The sequence below is a fragment of the Scatophagus argus genome, chromosome 6, assembly GCF_020382885.2.
Source record: "Scatophagus argus isolate fScaArg1 chromosome 6, fScaArg1.pri, whole genome shotgun sequence".
Taxonomy (NCBI): Eukaryota; Metazoa; Chordata; class Actinopteri; family Scatophagidae; genus Scatophagus; species Scatophagus argus.
The window spans coordinates 1,578,247-1,591,186 of NC_058498.1; the positions used below are offsets into that span (position 1 = coordinate 1,578,247).

Below are 12,940 nucleotides of genomic sequence, written 5' to 3' on the forward strand. Positions count from 1 at the left end.
TAGTGTTCCTTAACTTCTAATGGCATTCAGGGTGGACAGCAAAGTAAGAATTTCACTGTACAGGAAAAACTGTTTCCTTACTGTGCATATGACAATAAACACTTTGAATCTCAGAACTGGACTGTCAGAGTCCTCTGGCGTCTTGACATTTAAGTTTTATATAATTCGGTCGTACACGTACCTCAGGGTGACGTCCTCACATATCGCAGACGGCTGCTTCTCATCTCCTCCGTCATCTCAGGACACTAAATGCCACCTGTGAAAACATCTATTTTGATAAGAGATAACTTGGTCTGTTCACAGTTTAGTGACACGACTTCGTCCTTTACTTCAGCAGGGATGTGACCTCGACTGCCCCCTGGCCTTCGTTTACTTCACAACAACCCAAACTGCAGGACTCAAACGACACACCAAACACTTTATCAAAGACTGAGAAGAAGAATTTCGAATATTAAAAGATTTGGGCTTTTGAAGATGATTTATTGAACGTCACATGGGTTTTTAGGGGTAACAAAGTCTGTCATCCTGATGTGGACCGGGGGACCCATTTATGTGTCAGAAAGCCGATTAGTACCACATTATTCTCCTGTACGTCACATATTTATGCACAATGAAAAGATGAGGAGCAGACTTCATCACAGCCGCTGCTGCACACTTTAATGCGGGCTGAAAACATGGAGATTTCTGAGCAAAGAAGCACAAAGCTTCTCCTCTTCATGTCTTCAAACAAACAACAACAGGTCCTGGGAATCCCAGTTCAGTCCGTCTCTGGTCTCCCTACGATCCTCCGGGGGCCACAGCGGGCCCCAAGCCGCTCTGTTCCAGCTCGGCTATCACTGACATGTGTTTGAAGTCTGCAGGCTGGTGGTTAAACGTCTCGACCAATCGGTACGTCTCCTGCCTCTGCGTGCCGTAGAACAGCTGCACCTGATTGGCCAAGCACTGAGCCTGGTGGACGGTCTGTGGAGGAGGAGGGACAGACGGGTTGACAGGCAGCCGATGATCGAGTCTGTTTTGTTGTTTAGGTCTGGTGGTCAAAAGTTTGTGGACAACTGCGTGTGATTGGTAAACAAGTTCACTGAAGAGCGCTCACAGCGCTCTGAGACGTCATTACAGAAAAAAAGTTGGGAAAAACGTACGAAGTGCTGGCCGAGCTCAAAGCTTATGTTTTTCTTCCTATGGCTGTACACGAGATACATGCCTGTATCCATGACAACAGTGGTCTAGCCAGCTCGCTGTGATGGACGAGAAAAGACGAACGTTCAACTTTAGAGTTGGAGGCATTAATCGTGTCTGTGCAGAGAATGAACATTCTGAACATGTTCAGAGAAACACAAAGCCAGCAGGCCAACAGTTTCCTCGCACAGGCTAAAGTCGACGTTGGCTCCTCCAACGGTTTCAGCTTCAGTTGTCTCCCAGTCCTGCAGTTTGAATGCAGGTGGAAAAATGTTTCTGTAACATGAAAAGTCATCCTAAACTAAAGTTAAGATGGGATTTCAGACTTTCAGAGTCAGGAAGTTTCTGTAATGAGGCCCCTGGACAACACGTAGACCAAATTATATGGACGGAGGTGTCCACAAACTTTGGACCACGCAGTGTATAGTATCTGTAAGCAAGGCCCGCACCCAGGTGGGTCCACACAGGTAGAGGACTTACTATGAACTTGGGGTCCATCTCGGCCGTCATGAGGACCACGCCCTTCTCCTCCTTCAGGTCTGGGTAGTGGTAGAGGATCAGCTGACTGGGAGCGTTCTCGCCCAGCGTCTGGACATCAACAGGAAGAGGAAACACTGGACTTAAGCAAAGCATTGATTTTAAACTTTACATCAGGAAGAGTGAACCAAAAGGTAACAACAGACATTAATGAACAGTGTTATATTATGTAAAGCATTAACTTTCATTTCTACCCCTGCATAAGCAGTTTTGGCTGCCTGTACATGCAGACATCACATTCGCCTTTTATTTGGTGAGGTTTTGTTTAGTATTGAGAAAAATGACCAGAGAAGCGTTTGAACTGCCAGTCTGTGATTCAGAACTTCACACACATTCAAGTCACAGCGCTGATGATGAAGCATCTTTCTGCATCTTCTGTGAAGTCGTTTCACCTCATCGTTGACGGCTTGCAGTGAAATCCAACAATCTTCACGACGTGAACTTAAAGGCGATTTACCAAAGGGATGAAATGACTGAAGCCCCACAGCGTCAGGCTTCAACCTGGTTTACCTGCACGTTGATGAGCGAGGTGAAGTGGAGCTCATGTCCGCACCACTGACCCACGAAGAACTCATAACCCTCCTGCTGAGGCAAAGCGTAGAGGAACTGAGGGAGGAGGAAACACAGACACAGAGGGGTCACCACAGCCAAATTATTCAGGACTTCCTCTGAAGATTTGTGTTGTTCATCTTGTACTTTGCAGCCATTTAGCCAAAATCTGAACACAGAATTAAGCAGCGTTTGGAGTTTGGTTAGAACGCTGGTCCCTGTGCACGAGTGGGAGCGAGCAGCAGGCGTCTTACCATCTGACAGGACTGCGACCTGCTGAAAATCAGCTCGTAGATCTGTTTCTGCAATGGAAGAGAAGACAGCACAGCTCGTCAAAAACTGTTCTGTTCACAAGCTTCAGTGTGGAACAGACTTGATTTGTTTTGAACCTGAGAACCCAGGAAAAATGAACTGCTTCAACGCCTCACGGTTCAGCTTTTAAAGCTAAGAGGTTACACTGTATATCCGGGGGGGAAGTGAATGTCCTGAACTGCTTGGCGTTAAACTCACCGGGATGACGGCGCTGACCGTGTCCTTGGTCGAGTAATACTTCATCCACAGCTGAGAGAAGAAGACAAAAGTTGTTTCAGCTGCAACGGGAAACGATGTGGGGGTTAAAGTCCTCCCTCCCCCCACAGACTCACCTCTGCGATCTCCTCCCCCGTCTTGTCCCTGATCATCTCCATGTTGAGGATGGAGCCCAGCGTCTGAGGAACAGCACAGGTCTGTTAGCGGACCTCATCACACTGACAACAAAGAGAAGTCAACAACTGTGTTCGCAGGATGTGCTCGTCCCTCAGCAGAAACGAAGCACCAAACTGCTCCTCCACTCATCTCACTTTGTTCTTCGTGAAACCTCCCGACGCTCCGTCACCAGCGGCCGTCTTGTCTCTTTTCTCCAGCTGCAAAGATTCAAAAACAATTCATTTTTTGTACACTTGAAAGGAAGGAATAAAATCGTGGAACATTAATATCTTTTTATTATATTCTCTACTGTGTAGATAAGAACCACAGGCTGACAGGAGTCAACGGTAAAAACGTGTTTGAACTTCAGACATTTTTAAATTTATATTTCAGGACTTCCTGGACCCTCAAAGTATACATTCATGGTGTTGTTATGCTCCACCTCCTGCTCCATGAGCCTGACGAACTCCGCCTGCTTCGAGTGTCCGAGCACTTCACGCTTGGCCTCATGCCGTTTCTCCAGTCGGGCCTTGTACTCCTGTGGTTTGGCACTGAAAACAAAGATGGACAAAATCAGCGAAACACCAGACAAAGTGAGCAATGCAATGTGGACAAGCTCAGCCTGCCTGCACTCTGCAGTCCCCTGAAAGCCTCAGCACCGACGCCTTATGTTATCCAGTGTTGTTTGATCAAGCCAAAGGTTTAATTATTATGAAAGGCCATTTATGCAGTAAGTAATATTAGCCATGAGTTTTCTTAAACTTAAAAGAAGGAAATGTCAAATGTCAGGAGAGTTTTATAATATGGAGGGGGGGGGGCATAGTTTTGAAAATGGGACAGTCTGTTACTGACTTTATTTTATTTGGGGCTGCAACAAAAGATTAATGTCGCAATTAATCAGTTGATCAATAAATTAAAAAAAAAAATCTTCACTATTTTCTGTCATAAATGAAAAATGAACTCACATTTAAGTTTGACTTAAAAAAATTCGAAAACGATCCATCGCTTGTCATAGTTGGCACTAATTCTTCACCCGACTAATCAATTAAGCTAACTAATCACTGCAGCTCTAACTTATTTAGGCATGAAACTGAGGCATCTGTTGAAATCAAAATGAATTGCTTATTTTTTCCTTTTTAGTGCTCACTAGCTCACTCATCACGCCGGTGTCAGTTAGCATTAGACCACTGATGAATTAATGAGATTAGCGGGTGAGTAGGCTTTAAATGTTAATATTTTATACATGGACACACTTCTTGATAGTCTGAATGTAATACGAATAAATCATTAGCGTGTCATAATTTCAACAACACCCTTTTCAGCAGTCTACATAGCAGTTCAACTTGTCAAAAAGCAAGTGACTTTTAAAATAACAGACTTTTCTAACGAAGAGCCGGACACGGCATTGTAGCTGTTAGCTAAATAATCCCGCTGACCTGCGCAGCTTCTGGATCTTGTCCTGGTACTTGCTGTAGAACGGATTCTCCTCCAGCTCCGGCTCCTTCCGCACCGAGAAGGCTCGGAACTGCGCCGGTACCAGCCCAGGGATCATTGTCCTAATGCCGGTGGCCCTGACCGCTAACATTCCTCGGTACAAACATGACATCTGTACCACGGCCGCCGCCATCTTTCCATCGCTCCCGTCCAACATCTATAAACTTCCGGCGGGCAGCGGATTCTATACATTGGTTCCGACCATAATTTTATTATCGCCTAACAAAGGTCAGAGAATGAATAACATCATAATATAAAATATGACAAAAATTACAAAAATATTCTTTTGTTTCAGTGTTTAAAGTATCGTTGTACACTTGAGATTCCAGTGAAAAAAACAGTGCAAAACATACGGTTGAACAACGCGCACAAAACACCGTATGTGCCTATCTTTAGCCTTTCTTAACGACTCTTTTGTGGTATTTTTAGTGACCATTGATGAATGGTTTCAAATCAGCCAAAGCAGTTGTTGTCCTGACACGTTGAGACCACTGGGGGTCGCTATAGCTCTTCTTTAAGAGCCCCCTGTGCGTTTTTACATGCATAAATTAGTGTGCACTGCTGTCTGAACGCTGAGAGTCACTGCAGGTCCACAAACACATAAGCAAGTAAAAACACTGACTGCTGTACTGTCATATCTGATCTCCGATCAGATGACTGTGACTCCTGTGTGAATGTAAAAGCAGGATTTTACTGTTGGAACTGATTAAGCTGGAGCTCATTTTGAACTGTTTTGCACAGGACTGCAGCTAATGATTGTTTTCATTCTGGACTCATCTGCTGATTATTTTCTCTATTAATTGATTTCTGTGGTTCAACCAACAGTGCAAAAATAAAGTTAAATAATTCAGACGAAAAAGGAATAAATCTTTACATTCAAGAAAGTGAAGCCATGAAATGTTTGTACATGAAAAATTATTGGTTAACAATGAAGTTTCTGTAAATTCATTAATCATTTCAGCTGCGCTTGTACATTTTCATATTTTGTGCAAAAAGTTTCATTTGTAAAGTACCTAAAGCTGTCAGGCAAATGTAGTGAAGTTTTAGAAAATATTTCAAAAGTGACACGAGGGGAAAATATTCTATCAAAGAACAAGTACCTTAAATGTGTACTTAAGTACAGTAAATGTACTTACATGTAAATGTAACGACATGTTTCCCCGGTGACCGTCTGAGTGCTGCTGTGTTTACTTTGCACAGCCAATCATTTTCCAGTCACTGATCAATACACAAATCAGCCGGGAGCTGTTCACTGAAGATGACGATGCGTTCGGGTGCGTTCAAACACATTCACAGCAGGGGCAGAAACTCTGATAACTGATTTCTGTAAAAGTGACTGAAAAATATGATCAGGACACAATGTCAAAGTGTAACTGGGAAGCTGTTTGACACACACGCGTCACACACTGCAGGCGTGTTGGAGTTTCCACGTGTGTGTGTGTGTGTGAGTGTGTGTGAGTCTTCTTGCAGCCTCCATCCCCACAACCTGCTGTGACCTCACAGGACGTCCGACCGACATTTAAATCTGCCGAATGTTCCAGAGATGTTCTGTCACAAAACAAACAGAAGGAAACACCAGCGAGTCAGACTTACTTGTTGTCTTGTTGTCTTGTTGTTTGTGGTTTGTGTTTTGATTTTTGGTGCCGTGGCAACACTTTTACTCACAGCTGGATCACAGCTTGAGTGTTTAAATAAAACATAAAGTGGTCATCGAGTTGCACTGGTGGAAGAAGATCCTTTATGTCAGTAAAAGTACTAATACCACACTGTGGTACTAACACCACACTGTAAAAATACTCTGAAGAGAAGGCAGTTTAGTGTGCCGTCTTTATGTGAACTCATTACGAGTGCGAAGAGCGTTTTGTAAGAATCTGACCGTAAAAAACATTCAACAACAGAAAAATAAATGAAGACAAAATCCCATCAAGTGAAATCACATGTCAGACACAGAGGGCTTTCTTTAATCTGCTTCCTCCTCCTCCTCCTCCTCCTCCTCCCCCTCCTCCCCCTCTCGCTCTCTTTGTTATGGGGGTCCTGCATGCAGGATGTATATTTTATGTGCGGCTCTGGAGGCTTTTACCATTAATTATAGAGAAACACTAAGCTCTCCATTTGCCGGACAGATGTTATTTTTTACTTAAGGAGAGAAAGGGGACTGTTCCATAATTCAGAGGTAATCCCGCTCACCAGAGAACAAATAAATAAATGAATAAATAAATAAAGCAAAAGCAAAAACCACAAACATTTGGTACAGTGCTGCCGCAGACGTGTAACACGACACACACGCACAGATTTCCTCCGTGTTCGGCCTTTAAGTGCCTCCCGTGTAATAAATATGGAACAGCTGCTTTATCATTTCATTTTTTATTCCATCGGCTGTGCCCAAAGTATTTCACAACACGCACACACACACACACACTCATAGCCTTTAGGTGGGCAAAAATGTGTAAGAGCTGGAATATTTGGCACGTCTTTGTTAGAAAGGTCTTAGATAACAAACGTTGCAGCCTGTCAAACCCTGATGGCTGTTTGTCACATCGAGGTTCTGAGGGGATTTAATGAAGGAGTTCAAACATCAAATATTTCAGGCCTGAGGATTTTTAGGCTAAAACATCCTGCATCCTCCAGCCGAACGCCACACCTGGAGGAGTCTCTGAGACGACACCGAGACTCGAGTCATGAGGCTCATGAGGAAATGTGACTGATGAAGAGCGTCGCCCTGACAGCCACAGATCACACTGAAGTCTTCGCCTTCTCCTTCATGCTGTGCAAACTTTGCTCAAACGCACAACTTTATTTTAAATTGTAGTGAGGATTTCAAAGGTTGCAAATGTTTCCCGGTTTGTCTGCTGAGTCTGCTGCACTGACGGCCTCTTCGTTGACTTTAAACTTTGGTTTATGAAGCTTTAATTGTCAGAGATTTTTTTGACTTATATCTTAATCACTATTTTTATTCTCCCTTTTCACTGATCACTGACACTTTGCTTTGTTGTTGTCATTTTCTCTGTGAAGCAGTTTGTGCTGCGAGTTCAAACCGAACCTCACAAGATTCGTCCGCATCCACAGAAGGAGCAGATTTGTGGGGAAGAAATAAGCAGAACACATCGGAGTGGATGGGATTAAATAATCCCACATTTTAATGAACCTTCTCAATCATTTTACAGTAGTTTCTTTTGAAATAATTTATCCTCTAAAAATCCTCACATTTTCCAGCAAAATAATTTGATCATTCAGCTTTCAACAAACAGAAATTTAAACGTGGACGAACTGCTGATGGAGATTCTGTGTCACAGCTGCTAAAACGACAAATGATTCATGGTTTTTAAAAGCTGCCCATCAAAAGGAGAAGTTCTCCTTATCCTGCGTGTTATTTTCTAAAAATCAGCCTCACATGTGAGCCACGTCCTGGGATCTTCACTCACATTCCCCCGCAGCTCTGTGGCGTTCGACCAGCGGCGACGAGCTTCTTCTTCAGGGCAAATTATTCCAAACTGACACACAACACACACTGACACACACTCTGAGAGCGAAAACCTGCCGGCTGCATGTTCGACTGCCCTCTTTGAAGGTGCAAAGTGAATAAAGTAAAGCTAAATAAATACGAAACTCCTGAAACTGCCTGATTTTTATTCTGCTTCATGTAACTGCAGCTCGTTTTGTTTCTGCCCGCGTGGCGACGAGGTTTGATTTCAAGCCTTGGGGTTTTCAGGGTCTTGGGACCACTCACTTACCCTCCCTCTGGCAAGCTGAAAATGCACCCCAGGGCCGGTGGATGACCCCCATCCACACACACACACACACACACACACACACACACACTGAGTGAAAAAGGGGTCGGGCTTGGCAGTGGAATCCCATCGTTTTAGAGAGGAATCCCATTAAAAGTGCATGAGTGTGTCTGTCTAGGAATCAAGACACCCGCTCTGCTGCTCAGCCGATAGCTGTGTGTGTATGTGTGTGTGTGTGTGTGTGTGTGCGTGTGTGTGTGTGTGTGTGTGTGTGTGCGCGCGTGTGTTATTTATTCATGCTCAGTGTTATTAGGGCATCCTGTGGCGGCAGGCGTCACTCACTTCATACTGCAGCTTCTTGCAGCTTCTTTCCTGGGTTTTCTGCATCGTCTTCCCAGGATCATGAACTCGACCTCTGACCTCCTCACCCCACCCCTCACCCCACCCCTCACCCCACCCCAAAATAAATAAATAAATAAATGAGGCAACCCGGAAACAAGGAGTTTGTTTGTTTAGGCTTGTTTTACAGGAGCTGCCTGACTTTTCTGCCTCTAAACTGAAATTCAACACTTTGCCTTTGCATGAAAGCTGAACCAGCACACACACACACACACACACACACACACACACACACACACACACACACACAGAACGGAGGGATGAACAGCAGGGAAGGAAGGAGATTAAATAAAAACAGAAGCAGGAGAGACAAAGTTTTTTTAAAGATGAAGCAAAATTTCAGCCCGAAGGCTTCAAACCTTCCTGTTTGCTGCTTCTGTTCCAACACGTCGCGTCCCAGCAGCCCACAGATGATCTGAAATTACAAAATTATCAAAGTAAAGATTACAAAATAAAATGATACTTTTTAAAAAAAAATAAAATAGATTTTTTTTTTTAGAAAAAGATTTTCATAACTATTATTCTGAAAATAACTGAAGAACTATAATAACTTAAAATGCTTGTGGACCATATTTGTAAGTTGTTTGTTTTTTTTTACTTTGTTAAGTTAAATCATTTAAAAAAATAAAATTATTGTGGTTAATATTATTAAAAGATAACAAAAAAGTCGTGTTTCATTGAAGGTTCACTAACTGGTTTTCTAACTGGTTTAAGTCGTTGTTGTATAAAACAAGTCAGGCTCAGACAGAACAACAAAGGTGCCTTTTCTCTGTTACCACACATGCAAAATATCACAAATCATATCACAATATGATAACGTATGATAAGAATATTTTACACCAACTTGACGAAGAGTCCCGACGCTTTTCGTTTGTATCCGTAAGAACCGGAAACAATAAAAGTTTAACTGGCTTTCGCTGAGATTCTCACATCTTTTAAAACTCATAAAGACACAAAACGCATGAAGCGAAATGAGATAAACGCGGACGGATGTTCTCACCTCCTGTCGTGCGTCCACAGCGGCGCGAAGCTCAGAGCGGCGCCGGGCGGACAGCGGAGCACTGCGGCACTGCGCGGCTCCTCCTGCCGCCCCCTCCGGCCAGCAGGCGGCGCTGCTCGCACACGGGAGGTCAGACCCGCTCCCACAGCTTGACGTTTTAACAGGGGAACCTTCTCCTTCTGCTTCCTGCTTCCTGCTTCCTGTCCTCACCCCTCACCTCCCCCTCTCTCACCCTGTTTTTCTCCTCTCCTGCCTCTCGTCTTCTTTCTTCTTGTTCTTTGACTTGTTTTCTCCTCTCACGTCCTGTTTCGGCTCCTTGTTTCAGCTCCTTGTTTCCTGCCCTCTTCTGTCCTCTCCTCATTAAATCTGTTTGGGTCCTTCTCCTCTCCTCCCTCTTCATCCTCACCCCTTGTTTTCCTCTTCTGTTCTCCTTTTCTCACATTTTGTCACTCCTTCCTGTTCTCCTTCCTGTTCGTCACTTACATCCTCTCTCTCTTTCCTTGGCTCCCATCTTGTTGATGATCTCCTCCCTTCTTCTTCTCCTCTACTTTCATTACATCTCATCTTGTCTTCTCTTTTTGTCCTTCTTTCCTGCTTTCCTTTCCTTCTTCCTCACCTGTTCTCTTCCTTTTCTCTTTCTCTCTTTCTTTCTTTCCTTTCTGTCTCTCTGCCTCTAATTCCTCCACCCTTTCATTAGATCTTGTTTTCTCTTCTTTTATCTTTCCTCCTCTCCTCTCCTTCCTCCTCTCCTCTCCTCCATCCTGGCGGCGCTCCAAGGACGTATGGAGGAGGAGCATCTGGAGCGCGCTCAGTGGCGCTGACAGCTGTCACTTTGACTGGTGCTAATGCAGACGAGCTAACCTGAAATGAGCAGGGACAGGCCTGAAGCTCAGTGCGTCACTGACCGCCTCCTGCTCCTCCTCCTCCTCCTCCTCCTGCTCCTCAGGGAGCGGCAGCAGTGAGGGCGGAGGTGCAGGGTGCTGTGGTGGGTTGGGAGAGATAAGGTGGCGGATGTAAGAGGGGTCAACGGGGTCACAGTGTGGTTAGCACTGACAGCAGGGCCCTGAAAGTGATCCAGCAGCAGTGCGAACAAGGAGGAAGGAAACAAGACGGAGGAGCACGAAGGAGGAAACGACGGACAGAGGAGGAGGAGGAGGAGGAAGAGGAAGAGGAAGAGGAGGAGGAGGAGGAAGAAGAAGAGGAGGAGGAGGAGGAAGAAGAGGAGGAGGAGGAGGAGGAAGAGGAGGAGGAGAGTGTAAATAGGAGCCATCAGAGCCATCAGATCCTGACTTTTTTATTGTGTTTAGTTCCCAAAGATGTAAAAATCCTCCAGTATTTTACAGGAAAAATAAAATAAGGCAAGTAAAGAAAAATAAAGAAGAGACAACAATTTTAGGAGTTAATGAATCCTTTAGCAGTACTCAGTCAGTTATATTGCATTAGTGATTAAAAATGTCATCAGTGAAGGACTAAAACAGGATCGTGAGTTTATCACTTTTGTGACAAACAAGCTCACACTCGTGTTAAACAGCTGATAATGAAGGATGTTCACAACACAAAAGTCTGGACCAGAGGAGGACCAGAGGAGGTTCAGAGGAGGACCAGAGGAAGACCAGAGGAGGACCAGAGGAGGACCAGAGGAAGACCAGAGGAGGTTCAGAGGAGGACCAGAGGAAGACCAGAGGAGGACCAGAGGAGGTTCAGAGGAGGACCAGAGGAAGACCAGAGGAGGACCAGAGGAGGACCAGAGGAAGACCAGAGGAGGTTCAGAGGAGGACCAGAGGAAGACCAGAGGAGGACCAGAGGAGGACCAGAGGAGGTTCAGAGGAGGACCAGAGGAAGACCAGAGGAGGACCAGAGGAGGACCAGAGGAGGTTCAGAGGAGGACCAGAGGAGGTTCAGAGGAGGAGCAGAGGAAGACCAGAGGAAGACCAGAGGAGGACCAGAGGAGGTTCAGAGGAGGACCAGAGGAAGACCAGAGGAGGTTCAGAGGAGGAGCAGAGGAAGACCAGAGGAGGTTCAGAGGAGGAGCAGAGGAAGACCAGAGGAAGACCAGAGGAGGACCAGAGGAGGTTCAGAGGAGGACCAGAGGAAGACCAGAGGAGGTTCAGAGGAGGAGCAGAGGAGGACCAGAGGAAGACCAGAGGAGGACAAGTGGAGGTTCAGAGGAGGTTCAGAGGAGGACCAGAGGAGAGTAAAGTGCAGGTAAAAACGATGGTGGGATGAGTAAGTGACAGTTGATTCCTGGTGTCAGTCTGTCTTCTGTATGTCTGTGAACATCAGATGGATGCTCACTTCAGCTGTGTATGTGTGCGTGTGTGTGTGTGTGTGTGTGTGTGTGTGTGTGTGTGTGTGTGTGTGTGTGCTGATTCAGCTCGTTATCTGATGGAGCTGTAGACAGAATGAGTTTAAATCTCAGCATCGCCGCAAGCTCCCACACTGCTTCATCTTCTGTTTGCACACACAGTCTGTACACACACACACACACACACACACACACACACACACACACGCACGCTATAAGTGAGAGGTACGATAAACAAGACAAAAGTAAGAAAACGTGGTATTTTACTGAAGGCTTTAATTTGCTTCCTGCAGAGGAGGAGAAGTTTCTGTGCACCAGTTAGACTTGAAGCTCAACCTGTCCAGTCCAGGTGTTCCAGTTCACCCCACAGGTGAGGGGCGGGGCTCAGGTCAGGGCTCCGTGCTGGAATGAGAACAAAGTGATGATGCAAAGCTGTCTAAATTATTACCGTATGCTGCAGCTTCAGGAGCAATAACCACAGCAGGAGCATCAGAGCCCGGCCAATCATCAAAATTATTGGCTGATAATTTTGAGATTCCTCGTGTCAGGACGAAATTCAGAGGTTTCCAAAGTAAAAGTGTGGCGGCTCAGATCAGCTCAGGTGTGAGTGACCAGACAGTGAACACATCAGGTGGAGGTCTGCAGGGTGATGACTCTCATTTGAGGATTATCCCAAATTAAAACTGACCAAATTTCCCATCAGCCCCTGAGCCGCGGGCCTGGTGAGCCTGTCGTGTACTAATCAGGATAATCTGCCTGTAAGAGCTGGATTACAGCAGGTTAGGGAGGCAGAGCTCTCGTCTGGATCTAAACTCTAATTCATTAATCAACTAATGCCCATTCAGGGCCTGCTAGGGGACTCAGAGCTGCGACCCACCGACCATGTGGCCTCATTCTCACAATAACCAAACATACTGAAGCTGTGACTCCCCTCCTGCTCCTGCTCCTCCTCCACCTCCACCTCCTCCTCCTCCACCTCCACCTCCACCTCCTGCTCCTCCTCCTCCACCTCCACCTCCTCCTGCAGCCACTGTCCCCTCTGTGGGGTCGCAGGTCCAGTGTGAAATG

At 45.5% G+C, this 12,940-nt stretch overlaps 1 protein-coding gene and 1 long non-coding RNA gene across 2 annotated transcripts; both read right to left on the reverse strand.

Annotated features, from left to right (window-relative positions):
- Positions 1-459: 459 nt before the first annotated feature.
- atpaf1 (ATP synthase mitochondrial F1 complex assembly factor 1) lies at positions 460-4,612 on the reverse strand. The gene is made up of 9 exons (XM_046391987.1): positions 4,383-4,612; positions 3,389-3,497; positions 3,102-3,164; positions 2,907-2,969; positions 2,773-2,823; positions 2,517-2,564; positions 2,224-2,319; positions 1,657-1,764; positions 460-960 (listed from the first exon to the last, which is right to left on the reverse strand). Exons 1-9 carry the CDS (start codon positions 4,595-4,597, stop codon positions 778-780), a joined length of 936 nt encoding a protein of 311 aa, XP_046247943.1. The 5' UTR covers positions 4,598-4,612; the 3' UTR covers positions 460-777.
- A 964-nt stretch (positions 4,613-5,576) lies between these two features.
- LOC124060874 lies at positions 5,577-9,749 on the reverse strand. The gene is made up of 3 exons (XR_006843646.1): positions 9,568-9,749; positions 8,927-8,982; positions 5,577-5,988 (listed from the first exon to the last, which is right to left on the reverse strand). It is a non-coding gene; the product is annotated as an uncharacterized LOC124060874 (long non-coding RNA).
- Positions 9,750-12,940: the final 3,191 nt, after the last annotated feature.

Bases quoted from the DNA above. Each gene is read 5' to 3' on its own strand.
- atpaf1 (XM_046391987.1), bottom strand. From the start codon at position 4,597: ATGTTGGACGGGAGCGATGGAAAGATGGCGGCGGCCGTGGTACAGATG. The intron at 2,320-2,516 runs GTAAGACGCCTG...CTCCTCCCTCAG, and splicing joins GGTCGCAGTCCTGTCAGATG to TTCCTCTACGCTTTGCCTCA. The intron at 961-1,656 runs GTAAGTCCTCTA...CCTCCTCCACAG, and splicing joins AGATGGACCCCAAGTTCATA to ACCGTCCACCAGGCTCAGTG.